Source organism: Rhipicephalus microplus, chromosome 2 (genome assembly GCF_043290135.1).
Source record: "Rhipicephalus microplus isolate Deutch F79 chromosome 2, USDA_Rmic, whole genome shotgun sequence".
In the NCBI taxonomy this organism is placed as follows: Eukaryota; Metazoa; Arthropoda; class Arachnida; order Ixodida; family Ixodidae; genus Rhipicephalus; species Rhipicephalus microplus.
Window position 1 is genome coordinate 158,146,384 of NC_134701.1, and position 17,032 is coordinate 158,163,415.

At 50.0% G+C, this 17,032-nt stretch overlaps 1 protein-coding gene across 1 annotated transcript in view; it reads left to right on the forward strand.

The window, feature by feature from the left end:
- Positions 1 to 14,135: 14,135 nt before the first annotated feature.
- The window catches only part of LOC142792327 (glutamate receptor-like), a 43,645-nt gene continuing 40,748 nt past the window's right edge, over positions 14,136 to 17,032 (forward strand). Inside the window, exons 1-2 of the mRNA XM_075885618.1 lie at positions 14,136 to 14,168; positions 15,190 to 15,290. Of these exons, the coding sequence (XP_075741733.1) occupies positions 14,136 to 14,168; positions 15,190 to 15,290 (134 nt within the window). The remainder of the gene's footprint in view (positions 14,169 to 15,189; positions 15,291 to 17,032) is intronic.

Below are 17,032 nucleotides of genomic sequence, written 5' to 3' on the forward strand. Positions count from 1 at the left end.
ACGAGGCTGGGGATTAGATATATTCAAAACCAGCGGTAATGGCGTGCCCGGTTCATTAGCGATCGAGCGGAGACAACTCTCTGTCTTCCTCGTCAGGCACACACGCGCGTCGCCCACTAGAATGTCAATATACATGCATGTAGCATAACCCCCGGTGGCGCAAGCGCCATCTCGGCGCATTCAGATGTCAACGTCACTAGGAGAGTTGTAGGGCTTCAAGCGCGCAACATGTACAATATCGGTAGCCTGTTGGGCACATGAAGGCAACGAGGTGGCAGGACCAATTTCATATGTTACAGGAGTAACCACACGAAGGACTCGGTATGGGCCTGTGTAGCGAGTAAGCAGTTTTTCTGACAAGCCAACTTGACGGGTCGGAGACCAGAGCAGTACCAAAGAACCGGGCGGAAAGTGTACGTCGCGGTGTCGTTGGTCATACAAGCGTCGTTGCTTCTCTTGAGAGGTCAGAAGGCGAGTACGGGTGATTTCACGTGCGTGAGCGGCCCGAGTGATAGCGTCCATGGCATATTCACTGGTCGGTACTCCAGGGGATGGTATGACGGTGTCTAGAGGCAATGTTGGTTCTCGGCCAAACAGCAAAAAAATGGAGAGTAACCGGCAGTGTCATGGCGCGAAAAAAATGTGACGTACGGCAACGCGAGATCCCAGTCGTTGTGATTGGTAGAAACATACTTAGCGAGCATGTCTGAAAGAGTTCGATTTAGACGCTCCATGAGTCTATCGGTTTGCAGGTGGTATGACGTAGTCAGCTTGTGTCTCATTTTACAGAACTGCAAGATGTCGGCTATGACCTTCGACAAAAAGGTGCGGCCACGGTCTGTAAGCAACTGCCGTGGGGCTCCGTGTTGCAAAATCACGCCCTTGAGGAGGAAGTCGGTGAAATCTGTGGCGCAGCTTGTTGGGAGAGCTCGTGGGATGGCATAGCGCGTGGCGTAGTCGGTGGCCATGGCTATCCACTTGTTACCCGAGGAAAACAAGGGAAAAGGGCCAAGTAGATCCAAGCCAACGCGGAAGAACGATTCTGATGGAATATCAAGTGGTTGAAGGCGTCCGGAGGGAAGTGTCGACGGCGTTTTGCGGCGCTGACACTTCTCACAAGCCGCAACATATCTTCTGACGGAGCGTGCAAGCCCTGACCAGTAGAAGCGTCAGCGTATTCGGTCGTAAGTGCGTGACACACCAAGGTGACCAGCAGTCGGAAGGTCATGAAGTTCATGTAGAACTTCCGAGCGAAGGTGTTTCAGAATGACAAGCAGCAGAGTCGGTCCATCCGGCTCAAAACTTTGGCGGTATAATACACCCTCGTGGAGCACGAATGAGCGATCGGACTGACTGGAAGATGGTGATTCGAGGTGCTCAATGATAGCACGCAAGGACGCATCATAGCGCTGCTCGTCACCGATGCATGTCATTAGCGAAAGGGAAAAGACGCAAGGCTCGGTGTCGGTGTCATGCATAGTGCTCGAGTCAGCGACCGGGTAGCGCGACAGGCAGTCTGCGTCCTGATCTAGGCATCCGGACTTGTACGTCACCGTAAAGGTATACTCTTGGAGTCGCAGAGCCCAGTGCCCGAGCCGGCCAGTAGAATCCTTCAGTGACGTAAGCCCACATAGCGCATGATGGTCAGTTATCACAGATAAATTAGTGCTATATAAATATGGGCGGAACTTTTAGACTGCCCAAACAAGAGCAAGACATTCACGCTCCGTAATAGAATAGTTGGGCTCAGCAGCTGTGAAGAGGCGGCTAGCGTAGGTGACAACTCGGTCGTGTCCGCGTTGGCGCTGGGCTAATAGAGCTCCGAATCCGTGACCACTAGCATCGGTTCGAACTTCCGTCGGAGCGAATGGGTCAAAGTGAGCCAATATAGGTGGAGTCGTCAACAGCGTGATTAGGTGAGAAAAAGCAGCAGCTTGGTTGGTACCCCACGTAAATGTGACGTCTTTAGAAGCTCTGTGAGAGGTCGAGCGATGATTTCGAAATCTTTTACAAACCTTCTAAAATAGGAGCAAAGTCCTACAGAACTCCGGACGTCTTTGGCTGACTGGGGTACAAGAAAACTGGTGACTGCACGAATTTTCTCGGGGTCCGGCTATACACCAGAGGCGTCGACAAGGTGGCCCAACACTGTAATTTGCCGGTGTCCGAAGCGGCACTTCGACGAGTTCAATTGGAGGCCTACAGTGCGTAATATGTCGAGAATAGCTGACAAACGCTGAAGGTGGGTCTCAAATATTGGGGAATATACAACGACATCGTCAAGATAATAAAGACATGTTGACCATTTGAACCCTTGTAGCAGAGAGTCCATTATGCGCTCGAACGTGGCTGGGGCGTTGCATAGCCCAAGTGGCATAACCTTGAACTGATATAGGCCGTCTGGAGTTACAAATGCAGTCTTCTCTTGGTCTTCTTCGTCGACAGCAATCTGCCAGTAGCCGGAACGTAGGTCTATTGTGGAAAAGTACCGGGCGCCGTGGAGACAATCGAGAGCGTCATCGATGCGGGGTAAAGGGTAAACGTACTTTTTTGTGATTCTATTCAGATGACGGTAATCCACGCAGAAGCGCCACGTGCCATCTTTCTTTTTAACGAGCACAACGGGAGACGCCCAAGGGCTCGAAGAGTGTTCAATAATTCCTTTGGCTAGCATCTTGGTGACTTCTTGTTGAAATATTTTACGCTCGGTGGCAGACACCCGGTACGGTCGCCGATGAATGGGATGAAAATCACCTGTGCTAATGCGGTGCTTGACGAGTGAAGTCTGGCCGAGTGGACGGTGGTCGATGTCGAATATGTCGCGGTATGAAGCCAGTAGGCGGTACAGCGCGGTTGCCTTCTCAGGTTTGAGGTCAGGGGCGATCATGGAGCGTAAGGTCGCATCGAGGCACGTGGCATCCTGCGAGTGATGTGGGTGCTCGGGACATACGTCAGCCGTAAAACAGGTGACGTGGTCGTCAATTAAGGGCCTTAGTGTGGCAACCGAAATTCCTTGGGGTAGCACTTGTTTTATGAAACCGAAATTGATAACAGGTAAATAAGTTTGGTTAGAGGCCATGCTTACGACTGAGTGTGGGACAGTAATGTCACGCGCCAGGAGAACATCAGTAATCGGCGTCACGATATAATCACCGTCGAGCATGGGAGAGGGTGTTGCCAATTCGATGAATGTGAGATCTTTAGGCGGTATCCGGAAGAAGTCAGTGGTGCACAAGCTGTTCGAGAGATCAGGGTGAGAATCCGGGAAAAGAGGAAGTTCTAGGTAGGGAGTACCGGCGGCACGATCGACGAGGGCAGAATGCGTCGATAGGAAGTCAATGCCAAAGATTAGGTCGTGGGGGCAATTTTCAAGCACCGTAATTAAAACAGGAACATGGCGGCCGGCAATACTAACACGAGCGGTACACATTACAATGATGGCCACAGTTCCACCATCGACACGGAGGGCTTTAGTTGATGCAGGCGTGAGGACTTTTTTGAGCAGGCGACACAGATGAGCACTCATTATGGACACTTGAGCTCCGGTATCGACTAACGCCATCAAAGAAATACCGTCCACATACACCTCAATCAAGTTTGTATCAGTGGGGAGCGTCAATAGAGGATTTGGATCATTCGCAAGCGATGCAGCACTACCTCCTGGAGCTCCATGATGTAGTTTTCCGTCCGAGAGGATGCATAGTTGACCGGCGACGGATAGTGGCGTGGTTGGGGCGATGGGGAACGGCGGCGTTGAGGTGACGGCGAACGAGTAGTGGAGCGACTGCTGGTGATGTCTGAAGAAGGGTACACATGACTGGGCGAATACCGACGGGAGTCCTCGTATGGTCGATTGGAGGAAAATTGGCTCCAGTTTGAGGGCGTCCAAGTGCTGCGGCAGTAGCGGGAGATATGGCCGACTCGGTGGCAGCGGAAGCAGATCGGCTTGTCGTCTGCAGTTCTCCATTCCGCCGGATTGCGGGATCGCGGAATAAAGTGTAAGTCATGGCGTGGTGCATTTGTTGTCATTGGCCTGGAGACCGGTCGGGAGACAGAGCAGGCCACAGGAAAACCAAGCTTTGCAATTTCCTGCCTCACGACGGCTTGAATAACGGAGACCGGCGGAGGCGTTTGTGCGGCGCCATGGTCAAGCGGATGTGGAGGAAATGGTGCCGGGCTTGTCGCCTCAAGCTCCCGTCGAAATATTCGTGTCACGCTGTCCTGCATGGGTGGTGTGGCACCGAGATCGGTGCAAGTGATTGTAACAGCCGTGTTTGGTAGGCGCGTAAATTGAGGCAGAACACGGCAACTTTTGGCCATTTCGAAGTGGCGGCATTTCTTGATAGTCATATCTGCGGTCGTGACGTAAGTGTAGACGACCAAATTGACGCCGTCGTCCACGATGCCCTTAAGTATGTGGCCCACCTTGTCACTCTCTGTCATTTGTTCGTCGACTTTTCGGCACAACGCGAGCACATCCTGTATGTACGAGACATACGACTCTTTTGATGACTGCACACGAGTGGCGAGTTCTTTTCGCGCTTCCATTTGGTGACCGGACGGGTCGCCAAAGATGTCGCGTAGTCGCTCCTTGAAGGTATCGCAGCTAGTGAGCTCGGTCTCATGGGCGTCGAACCAGACCCGTGGGGTGCCGTCCAAGTAAAATATTACGTTGGAGAGCATCATGGTAGGGTCCCATCGGTGTGTGTGGCTAACATGCTCGTACATACGGAGTCAGTAGTCGACGTCGAGCCCAGGTTGTGCGGAGAATGTACCGGGATCACGGGGGTGGGCATCGTCAGGTATGTAGTGGCTGGAGCTACAGATGGGGACGCTGTTGTCATTGGTAGCCATGGCCGGAGACTGAATGGTGCGGCCACTGCGAAGCTTCGTGGTGAAGACGGGGAACGTTCCACCTCCACCAAATATGTTACGGAAAAAAAGAGACGCCGTAACGACGAGGCTGGGGATTAGAAATATTCAAAACCAGCGGTAATGGCGTGCCCGGTTCACCAGGGATCAAGCGGAGACAACTCTTTGTCTTCCTCGTCAGGCACACACGCGCGTCGCCCCCTAGAATATCAATATACATGCATGTAGCAATATGAGGAAAAGATGCGATATGGTGGAACTTAAAGTGCTGAATAGGTGGACGAACGGGCACACAGATAGATGCATGGACGGACGCACGGATGGCTGCATGGACGGATGAACGCATGGGCAGACGCAGGAGCAGATGCATGAACGAACGCAGGGACGGATGCACAGATGGACGTGCGGACGCACGAACAGATGCACGCACGGATGGGCGGATGAAGGCACGGGCGGCCACATGGTTGATTTTGCTGGTGGTGACTTTCCAATAGGCGTTGGATCCTATGATGACAATGATCTTGTCCGGTTGCCACGTACTCAGTTGAAAGTGGTCAGATACGTTGTACTCCTGTTCGAGAAGTAGGTGCGACATGTTGGACTCGAGCGGTGGCCTTGTGAGAGAGCGAATTTCAGGAATCGTTAACGTTTCTAAGGTAATCGCTCGATTGTTGAACTGGCTTCGAAGCCTCACGTTGATACGCTCAATGCAGAGTCGCCTACTTGACTTGGATTCTCCAAAAGCGACAAGGGAGAGCTCTTCCTTTCCCACGACGGAGCCCTGAAGCATCCTTGCCAGGCCTGCACAAATGTAGGTGCGCTGACTGCCGCTGTACAGCAGTACCCACACGAGAAGTCGGTGGTTTCCAGACTCTGCCCAAATTCGACCTTTCTGTAACAATACGCGAGTGGACTCGACATGACTCTGGGCGGTAGTGACTATTCACGTGGTTAAGGAGGGTCATTGAGAGAAGGCTTGGGATCTTGCGTTGGAGTATGGATCTTCCGCTGGGCGGGATAACTCGCAGAGGATGGTCAGGTGGCGTCACTGGCAAGTACTATACCTAAGATTGAATGACTTTCTGCACATTCTAGTGATGTGGTTTCGTTTACCACAGCGGAAGCAACAATTGGCGTACTGTAGCCATGCCCGCTTCTCTTCAGCCGACAGGTTGGCATCGCAAACAGTGATCATGTTATCCTTGCTGTGGCACAGTGGGCACGCCAGTCTAACAGACAAAGTAGACCCCGTTAGAGCGGACGCTGATGGTATGATTTCTGTGCACTACGTTTCTTCGGATATGTCGGTTCTCGCTTCGTCTTGCGACACATGACGGAACGAGACGCAAAATGTTGAGGAAAGAACGAGCCGCCATGTCCATGCCGAAGCCCACCGTTCACCTCTTCTTATTGGGAATGCACTGCTCTAATTCCCGATGATGATAACGTCGCTCATCGTCCTCTACACAATTCTCAACATCCTCCGCGCCTCCCAGTGTGCCCACATGATGAACAATATCACAATTGCTGTAAACACTGAACACACGATGTTCATGACTAATAGTTTCAGGTCCAAGTCAATTCACGTGAAACAATGCGGGTTTGCCCTTGCACCTGGTTTTCGAACGGTGCTTCCAACGCTTGGCAGCGTTTCAGCGCGCGCGTGAGACGCATGTCACGTCGGCTCCGTCGGAAATCGACGAATGTTGTGGACTTTTGGCAAATATCCACCAGAATTTGGTTTCAGCGTTTCGGCAAAGCCATCAGGAACCTCTGGATACCTATTTTAACCAGGTAGGCCCATTTCCCGCCAATCTACGACTGGTTGAACACCACGTGACGCCCAAGCCCGGCTAAGCCTAACGCCGACGAGGCCTACGCCCGGTCTCCCCAGCCATGGCAGCGTCCACGAAGACAGGCTACGACCCCAGCACGATGCAATGGGTTGACATCGAGGTGGCAGAAACACGGAAAGACCCCATACCAGGTGAAGACGAATATCTTCAGATCATGGTTCGCCAACTGCAAGAGAAGCTCGCTAAAATGAAGCCCCCACGTTCGACGGCCGCCGCCCAGCCACAGGCTCGCAAAACAGGATCAACACCTGCAGCTTGCGTTGAGTCCCCGCGGAAGCTGGCGACGTGGAAGCCAGCACACACGCCTCGAATCCGGTCGGACGAGTTGGTTATTGTGCTTAAACCAAAAATAACCATGGATCTGCACGCTGCGTTCGGCCCAGGCGGGATTGGCACAGCGGTGCTACGCTTCACCGGCAGCACCACGAACGCTGGTATCTCCGTGTGGCCGTTGTGGGACCAAAACATCGTTGTTGTAGGTGTGAAAGCGGAAAGCCTGGCCTCGAAGCTCATCGGGGACATCACGCTGACGATCAGGGACCGCTAAGTACCATTTCAAAGACATTTGAAATCAGCCGGAGAAACCTACAAGGGTGTCGTCACCGTCGCAGACAATGAAACTTCGGAATCCCTTCGACGCAAGCTCGAGTGGATCGACTGCGAAAGTTTGTATGCGCGGAAACTCGGAACATCCAATGTTGCAGTGGTGACCTTCAAAGGACGCCGCGTCCTTTGAAGGTCGCCGATCAAAGCCGTCTACCTTCGGCGCCGAGGATTTCCCGTCACTGGCAAACCCGCCCAAACAGGTGAGCAATTAGGTAGGGGTCTCCTCTCAGTCTCCCACCACCACCACTGCCTCCCCCTCTAATCCCAAAATTTTAAAACAATTGGAAGCCATGAAAAAACGCATTGAAACTCTGGAACGTGAAAATCGGGCGCTGAAGGCGTCGCAGGCTGCTACTCCTCCACCATTGTCGGAACCGGTGGCTATGCACACCTCCGACTGCTCGGAAGATGAGCAGGACACTCAGTGTGTCTAAAACTGTAGTAGGTGCTTCGAACGACATAAAAGGTCGACTAAGCAGACTAGAGGCTAAACTTGAGGAGCAGAGCAAAATGATCCTAGAACAAACCAAGCTTACAGTACAAGACATTATTCTGCAGCAGCTGAACCTATCAATTTAAGCCGCTATGCAAGACCTCAAGCAAAGCGTTTTGCCCATCCTCACAGCCAGTGTACTACAAACCATTCAAAATTGGCTCACACCCCAATTGGACGAACTCAAAACTAGCATTAAGACAACAGAACAACCCCGACGCAAAATTGTTCATCGTAACCTGGGAAATTCTGAATCCGAAAGCAACATAGCCCAGCCGTTAACAAACCAAACTGAGTCCCCCACGCCTCTCCAGGCTCCCGCGCTGGCTGCAGTGGCGAAAATGACACCTCCTCAATAATAAATTCATGATGGCAGGCGATTCTAAACATAATAATAAAAGCTCCAAACAACAGCAACTCGATATTTTCCAGTGGAACTGCAAGGGGTTTAAAGAGAGGAAAAAGAGGGTCACTCTTAACCTTTTCCTGCAGAATCAACATTTTACCCCTGCAGTTTTGGCACTACAAGAAACCGGCTTACAGGAAAAATTGCCTGGTTACAACTCATTTCAGGGAAGTGCGTCCACCTGTGTTCTCGTAAACAAGGAGTGTACCGCTTGTCCGATAGACCTTGATCTGTCAGAGGCGCATGAATACACAATGGTCAAAGTCCTTCCCAATGAAAGACAAGATCCTAGCTTGTACATTCTAAATGCATACAGTTCTCCAAAATCTAGGCAATTTGTCTTCAACGAAATGTTTTCTAAAGCGATTAAGGAAGCAGATAAGCACCCACTGGTAATGTAATTTTGGGTGACTTTAACGCCCCCAACTATCATTGGGGTTACACCCGCGAAGTCCCCAAGGGACGGTAATTAGCAGAACTCATATCCACTCTTCGTCTATCGCTTCTCACAGATCCAATGAAACCCACTAGAATTGGGAATTCTGTAAACCGAGATACTTGCCCGGATCTATCACTGACTAAGAACATTTCCTACGCAACATGGGAAAACTTAGAAGAAACGCTCGGCAGTGATCACTGTCTCCTCAGAATCACACTCTCCGGCAACATAGGCCGTAGAACATGGAGCCAAGCTAAGCCGACAGATTGGACAGCCTTCCGCTCACAGGTGAGTACCTCTGTTCCAGGGGCGGGAGGATATACGGGATGGGCAAAACGGCTCCTTGCAACCAATTCCAAGTGTCTTAAAACTATAAAGACAACGGAAGACACCCCCGCCGTCGATAAGTACCTGCTCCACCTTTGGGACGCCCGCAGAAGCTTAACTAAACGTTGGCGGAAAAACCAATTCAACCGCAAGCTTAAACTTAGAATAGCCAAGTTGAGTAAGCAAGCGGATGAATATGCTGCACAACTGAACGAATCCAATTGGATAGAACGGTGCAATGTTATAGCTAAAGAAATGAATACAAGGAAAGTATGGCGCATTTCTCGAACTCTCGTGGACCCCGCCCAAACCCGAGGAGAAGCGCAAAAGCAGCTCCGTCGAGCCCTGCACAGTTTCAGGGAACCAACTCCCAACTGGCTGATGATTTGTGTGCTAGATACCTATGTCGCACCACGGATCCCAACAGCAACGCATAGGAATACGCAGGTAGAGAAAACAGTCAGCTCGATGCCCCTTTTGAAATGTGCGATCTGAAAGCAGCACTGAAAAAATGTGCAGGGGCACTGCCCCGTGCCGAGACCTGATCACGGTAAAACTGTTAGCAAATCTGTCAGACGATTTTCATCGGCATCTATTGCAGTACATTAACGTGATCTGGGATGGCCAACCAGTGCCAACTGAATGAAAAACAGCAGTTGTCACATTCATCCCCAAACCAGGCAAGCAAATCAGCACGGACAACCTCAGACCTATATAATTAACTTCATGTGCCGGCAAATTGATGGAAACAATGGTAAGAGACCGTCTCGCTACGTACCTCGAGAGCAAGGGGCATTTCGCAGATTCCATATTTGGCTTTAGGCCACACCTGTCTGCGCAAGATATCCTCTTGCAACTAAAACGAGATATTATCCAACCCATTCCCTCGACGCACAACGACAGAGCGATCCTTGCACTAGACCTTAAAGGCGCATTCGACAACGTTAAACATGAAAGCATCCTGAAAAACTTGAGTAGTGTCCATTGCGGTAAGAAAATATTTGCGTACATCAGAGACTTCCTCTCTGAGAGACTGGCGTTCATTCGCATAGATGACGAGGAACATGGACCATTCAAAATGGGGACGCGGGGAACCCCGCAAGGAGCTGTCCTGTCTCCGCTGCTATTCAACATTGCCATGATGAAGCTCCCGCAAGCATGGGCAGTAGTGGAAGGAATATATCATGCAATATACGCCGATGACATAACAATCTGGACGAATCGGGGCAGTTTAGGAGAAATTGAAGACCGCCTGCAGCAGGCCGCCTCCATTGTGGAGGACTATGTGGCCCAGTGTGGGTTGCAGTGCGCTCCATCCAAATCTGAATTCCTGCATATCAGAGAAAACATTAAAAATAGGACGACCCTGAACTTGATGGTATCAGGATCAACAATACGAGAGGTTTCAGAACTACGAATCCTTGGCCTTCTGGTTCACAACAGAACAAAAAACAGCACCACGCTAGAAAAGCTACGGAAAATTGGAGAACGGGTAGGGCACATGATCCGCCGAGTGTCAAACAAGCGCGGGGGGCTACGAGGAAGGGACGCGATTCGGCTCGCCAATGCTTTTGTAACTAGCAGGATTCTATATTCAATACCGTACTTACGAATGACTAAACACGAAGAGAACAGAGTCGATGCTATTCTTAGGAAAGTAATTAAGCGCGCACTTGATTTACCCATCAGCACTTCAAATCAGAAACTCTCTGCAATGGGAGTCTTTAACTCTATACAAGAGCTCCAAGAAGCCCACCTCACAAATCAATATACGCGTCTTACGCAGACGCCCCCCGGGCGGCGCCCACTAGACCGCCTCTTGATCCGGCACGAATGCCAAATCAAAAACGCGGAGCGTATTACTGAACTTTGGAGAACAAAACTTTGGGTGTCCCCGCTTCCCCGCAATATGACCAGGGAGGCACACCAGGGTAGAAGGCAAGCGCGCGCTGAGGCGCTTGAACAACGGCTTGGCTCCCATAATGGGGTCTATTGCGTCGATGTGGCCGGGCCTTCACCTAGGGGATACTACACGGCAGCGGTAATACACCAAGCAAGGAACGCAGGCGGACGGCCTCACTTTCAAAGCCACAAGCTCAAGTAAGGCGGAGGAGATGGCCATTGCACTGGCAGTATCCCATCCAAACTCAAAACAAATAGTAACAGACTCTCGAAGAGCCTGCGAGAGCTATCTTTCAGGAGAAATCTCTCCATTGGCTAATAGACTTTTAAAATTCAGCATCAGGAACCGCGATCCTACCACAAAACGTCTTATATGGACTCCGGGACATTAGGGTCTACAGGGTAACGAGGCTGCACATGCAGCGGCCCACGTGCTTACTTCCCGGGAAACTCCCCGTTTTCCTAATAGACTTGAACGTCCCACACCTTTAACACGGTTTCGAGAAATCAAAGAATACTACATTGAGCAACGCCGCTTGTATCCCGCACCAGCGAAGGGACTCTCGAAAACGTAGGAGCGCATCCTGCGGCGCCTACAGACAAATACGCTGCTCTGTCCAGCCATACTAAAATATTACGACCCAAAAACAAGTGGGCAGTGCCAGTACTGTGGGGAAGTGGCCAACTTTTACCATATCATCTGGGCCTGCCAAATGAACCCAAAATTAACCCCCTTTCCCAACCCCACCAAAGAGGACTGGGAGACGACACTACTCAATAGCTCCACACCAGAGGAACAGCGAACTCTAGTCCAGCGGGCTCGGGTGGCGGCCTCGACTAATGACGTCCCGGACTAGGGATGTCAACCAGCCCTGTGAGGATAAGGGCTATCTGGCACAGCCAGCATCAATAAAGGTTTTTTCCTCCTCCTCCTCCAACGCTTGTTCTATATACGTGCTTTCGAACGCGTCGCCTTCGGTGAACTTGTGCTCTCGATGATGAGGTTTCGTTGGCAGAAATATGGTTTTTTCTGGCAGCTTCTTGTGTGGCTTATTTTGAGAAGTTTTGCCTTTGAATTTCTTGCCTTGGCTGTGTTCACCTTCGAAGCATCATCATTCTTCCTTCAGTCAGGACTTGATTGCTTCATTCGCTGGTTTGGCCCTATCTCAGCGTACTGCATCGGTAGCGAGGTAGCTTGTACGGCTCGCATTCTTTACACCCTTGGTGTTTGTAGCTTACTCGTAGGATTAATACAGGCAGCAGGCTCGTCAGCCCTTGCAGTTTTTTCCTTGCTTCTTTTCGCTTGAATGAATGCGTCTTGATTTGCTTCTGTCAGACATTTCTACGCGCGGCTGCGAAGACTGTGCAACATCTGAATCTGCTGGCCTTGTCTGGCACCTATTTTTAATATACCTTGAATGCCGGTTTAGAATTTCAAAAGCTTCCCGCTTTTAGTAGAACTTTGTCCTTCCACCATACGCACTTGATTTGTTGTAACTGTCGTGTCCTTTGCTTCATTCATAGTGTACGCTGACGGCAGTTCTAACGGCGTGGGCCAGTTCTTTGAAAGTAGCGGTTCTATGCGTGCTTGAATGCTCGTTACAGTGGCGAAATCGGTGACTTTTCGGCTTCAAGCGCGTTAAGCGATTCGTCGTGAGTCTGAGTCTTTTAGCTTTTGTAGGAGAAGGTTGCTGCTGAAGAAGCAGAGGCAAGACGGTGGCGCCACAGACGGAGAGTGCACGTCAGCTTGTACTTCTGTCCAAATCCTTTTCCCCAAGGCCTCCAAGCAAACTTGTCGAGCATTTAATACGTCTACGATCGTATACTCCACTCTGACCTTGGCTATAATGATCTGGTGTTCCTAAATATCTGCTTCGCCCGTCTCAGTTTCCAAGTGATCGATAAGAATTGTCAATTTCTTTAGGAAGCTTGTAATGCTCAATCGAAATTCGATGAATATATCGTAGCTCACTTACTGATGGACGCTCCACGTGTATTTGACGTTCATTGTTGGCGATAGCTTCTGTGACGGCCTTGCGCACTTCATTCCGCCTTGCGAACAGGGCCTCCATTATCCAGTTCATTGTCAGAAACGTGAGAGATCACTGGCCGGTCACGTCACTAGGTGAAGTCGCAGTCAACATGGTGTCTGTCACAAACGCTTTAAAGCACGACGTCTCAAGCAGTATCGAGGTGTCACGCTTCTTCATCTGGTTCTCGGGAACAGCTTGGCTTCGCCCATCAGCTTCAGGCAACGGCAGCTTCACAAAAGTTCTCGAGGCTGCGAATGCGGTCGAAATTCGTGAATACCGCTTCATCTCACCTTCGAAGGTCCTTCCTCCCGGGTTTCATGGCACCAAAATATTGAGGAAAGGACGAGCCACCGCGCCCATGCGGAAGCCCACCCGTTCACCTCTTCTTTATTGTGAATGCACTGGTCTAATCCCCGATTATGATAATGTTTCCTCGTCCTCTACAGAATTCGCAACCGTGTCTTCGAAAGCACCCAGTGTCCTTGACACATAGTGTCTCTGCAAGGGACGCCAGAACACTCGTAACAGCAGGCATGCGAGTTCTTTTTTTGTTCGCAACGTGCGTATCCATCTATTGTACTATAGTGCCCGGAATATACTTATATTCTAGGCACTATAGCTGTACAACACTGCTCTTCAACGAAAGGATCATAACCATTTTTTTTCGCAAAGACTGAAGGCTGTCCAGGCATTTGTTTGTTGTTCGTCTCTGGGAAACTTGTGGAAACTCACTGGGTCGTCAAATCTACAGGTATGGTCGCTACGCAGGCAACCCACCGGCTGCCTTCAAAACTCGAGCCCACTCAATGCCTTCTCAAGTTTTGATGCGTAGCACTGAGCCCTGAAGAGATCGAAACTCGGCGACTGATACAGCAACCGACGCTTTGCTGGTACTAGCTATGGGCTCTGTCCGCTGACCAAGCGGAGCTGCGTGTCTGGCACTAGCCCATCCTCAGTTTGCTGGCGTTGGCCGTTAGGAGCCCGCAGAAAACAGACGCGCGCACGCGTACCCATGTATCCATGCTGCGATCCGCCCACTCACGCGGGCAGGGAGACGTGGGCATCGCGTTCCATTTTGACTGACCCCAACCTATCATTGCGTTTTTTCTCCGCTAGGCATTGCGTTCTGGCGCTGCAGTGACACTGGAAAACTTGACTGCACGGTGCCTATACTGGTACGTTGGGTACGCTCGTTTAGGAGATGGCTGAGGTTACTCAGGTCACTGCAGATCTAGTGTGACGTCACGACAACTGCCGTTGCTTCTCCTATTCTAAAACGTCAGTGTTGCTGCGCAAGCAATGGGCCTAAATCGCGAGAGTGAGAATTCAGCTGCACTTTTAGAACTGAATTAAAATACATTCTATCCGTTTTGTGTGTCCGACCGTTCGCTTAGAAGGTCCTTTCATACAGAGGAAACCCACAACAGGCTTGGGATAGCCTCGGAATTTGGTGGCACCACCCCTTTAATGTCATTCTTCAGCCTCTTATCAGAATTATTTTTTTACATTTTTTGTGCCATGACCTGGCGTTCTTTGGCAATGAAATGGCTCTTGCGTCATGAAACAGCATATATCATAAATATATGCTCCGTGGCCACTACACAGTTAAAAATTACATCATCTCCCATTAAAGGGAACCATATGTGTGGATGCGAAGCAGCGCTGCTCTTCACTTGTGTTTCCATTTGTGATTTCCATTTGCATGTTTCTGTACATGTTTCATTAGTGGGGAGCTGTGTATATGTATACTGTACCGCTTATGTTACCCCCCTTTCACTTGTGTGTGTATTATTGTGTCTGTGCCGTAACGTGAACACCCAGCGCCCGCAAGAACAGAACACATGCAAGAACAGAACGAGTGGGCTCAGCATTATATACTAGCGCACAGCTGTGGCAGAAAGGTAAACGGTAGAACAGAAACGAAGCGGAGGCAGCTCTCTGCCAGCTCTTCTACCCCACCTGCACACGTGAGCGTGAGAAGAGGCTCGAGAAAGCCATCGGTGACTGCCCACTCCCCAACTGCGCTAGTGCCAACACTACCCCTTTTCCTCGCATCAGCGCAAAGATATGATCCTCCCACCTCCTCGTGCTCACGCTAGCGGAGAGGAAAGAACTGGAGCATGCGCAGTAAGGGTGGTCACGTCGCACGCCGCTGGTTCGAACTCTGCCCATAAGCAACTTCGCATGTGATAAAACAATAAGCTGTGACTTACGTTGTACATACGATGCCTTCGTTCCCATCTCTTTTTTTGCAGGCTCCACCGTATTCGTATGCAGGTTACCGGGACGGGAAGCTTTGCGTCGATGGCATCTTCGGTTTTGTCTTGGAAGCCCTAGCCGATTTCGTCCCATTCAGGTGAGTCAGCCTGGTTTGTCCTGTAAATCTTTTATGAAGAACTTTACTTCGGCAATGTCCATCGAGGTGGTACGATGGTTACGGTGCTCAGCTGCTGACTCAAAGGTCGTGGGTTCGATCCCAGTCGTGGGATCCGCATCTAAATAGAGACAAATTGCTAGAGCGCCGTGTACTATACGTGACGTCGTCAGCCCGCGTAAAAGGAGGCCACATGGTCGAAATGTCCGAAATCTCCACAACGGCGTGCCTCGTGGTCATATGGCGCTTTTGGCACGTAAGACCCGAGATGTAATTCAATAAAACTTATTCACATTAGGTACACAAGATATTATTCTTAAATGCAAAGCAATATATTGCGCTCATAATTACTGACTACCTTTCGGTGTGTACAGTTCTGATATGTGGGGTTTAACGTACCGAAACTACGTACATTTCTAAAAGCCTCACATAACCCACGAGTCGTAAAAACGTTATGAGGTGTCGTTCCACCTCAGCTTGAGCACTTAAAATTATTAAGGGTGCCAGATGCCAGTGGATTAAAATTAAATGTTCGATTTTTTAGCGCAAGCATTCCGTGATTGCCCAAAAAATAATGTGCTTTCACAAAAAAACATATAGGAGCAATCAGGTATAGAAAACTAGCCATTCGCACTAATAGGGTGGAAGCAATAACAACGTGGGCAGAATATCACCATCCAAAATTCCCATGGAAGTCTTAGTCGACTCAGTCTCAGCAAGCGGAAGTTACAATCACCGGATTTCAGAAGCGTGTACCCCCTTCGAACTCTCGTTATTACAGGGCTAGTCTGACAATATCGATATTCCTCCAGATCTGCGGGGAAATAGGAAACACTTAACATTATTTTTTCACATGTCGCAGATGCGCATATATTGAAAGAAGACTACTTGATACTCTCCTATCGAAGGTAGGACTGAATTTAACTCCAGAATTTACACCAGACTTCGGGACCTCAGGCTTGCAATTACAAACAAGCTTCTAAAGGTACTGTATATAATCTTGAATATAACTCTTATTCGGCATTATGTATGCCGAATAAGACCACTTCTTGATTTGATTGATTTGTGGGGTTTAACGTCCCGAAACCACTATTTGATTATGAGAGACGCCGTAGTGGAGGGCTCTGGAAATTTTGACCACCTGGGTGTCACACACAGGTCCCGTTAATTAGGGAGGCGATCGCCGGGCTAATTCCAAGGGCCGAAGTGTCAGCCCCCCGAACCGCACCACGAAAGCGTGGACAATTTACAAGTGGTCCTTTTTGGCGCGCCGGCGGACGCCGGCTGTGGCCCAAAGAACAAGTCACAGCCGAGAGTTGATAACACACAAAATTATATTCTCAATAATGGCAGATCGAAACCAATACACCAGAATGCACACTCCACAATAGTTGCATACAATATGTCACCACCCAAAGAAATGCTGCACAGTACAATCAGCCACACTCGAAACAACAGACACTGACAACACTACGCACTACAATGCAGTCGCATGCATTGAACAACCAAGACACTTAAAGACTAAAGAGATAGAAAACCTATCCAGTCCAAAGTTCTTGGAACAAATGTCTAGATGATACTCTTCCGAGAATCACTCACTCAAAGTCCAGCGTGGTTGTCGTCCGTCACCCCTTGAAGTTTCTCTTCCAGGAAACCTCGCCGAAGTTTCTCTTTTCGGAAACCTCGCGCCTTCAATCGGCCACTCTCCAAGCTTCAAACTTCTT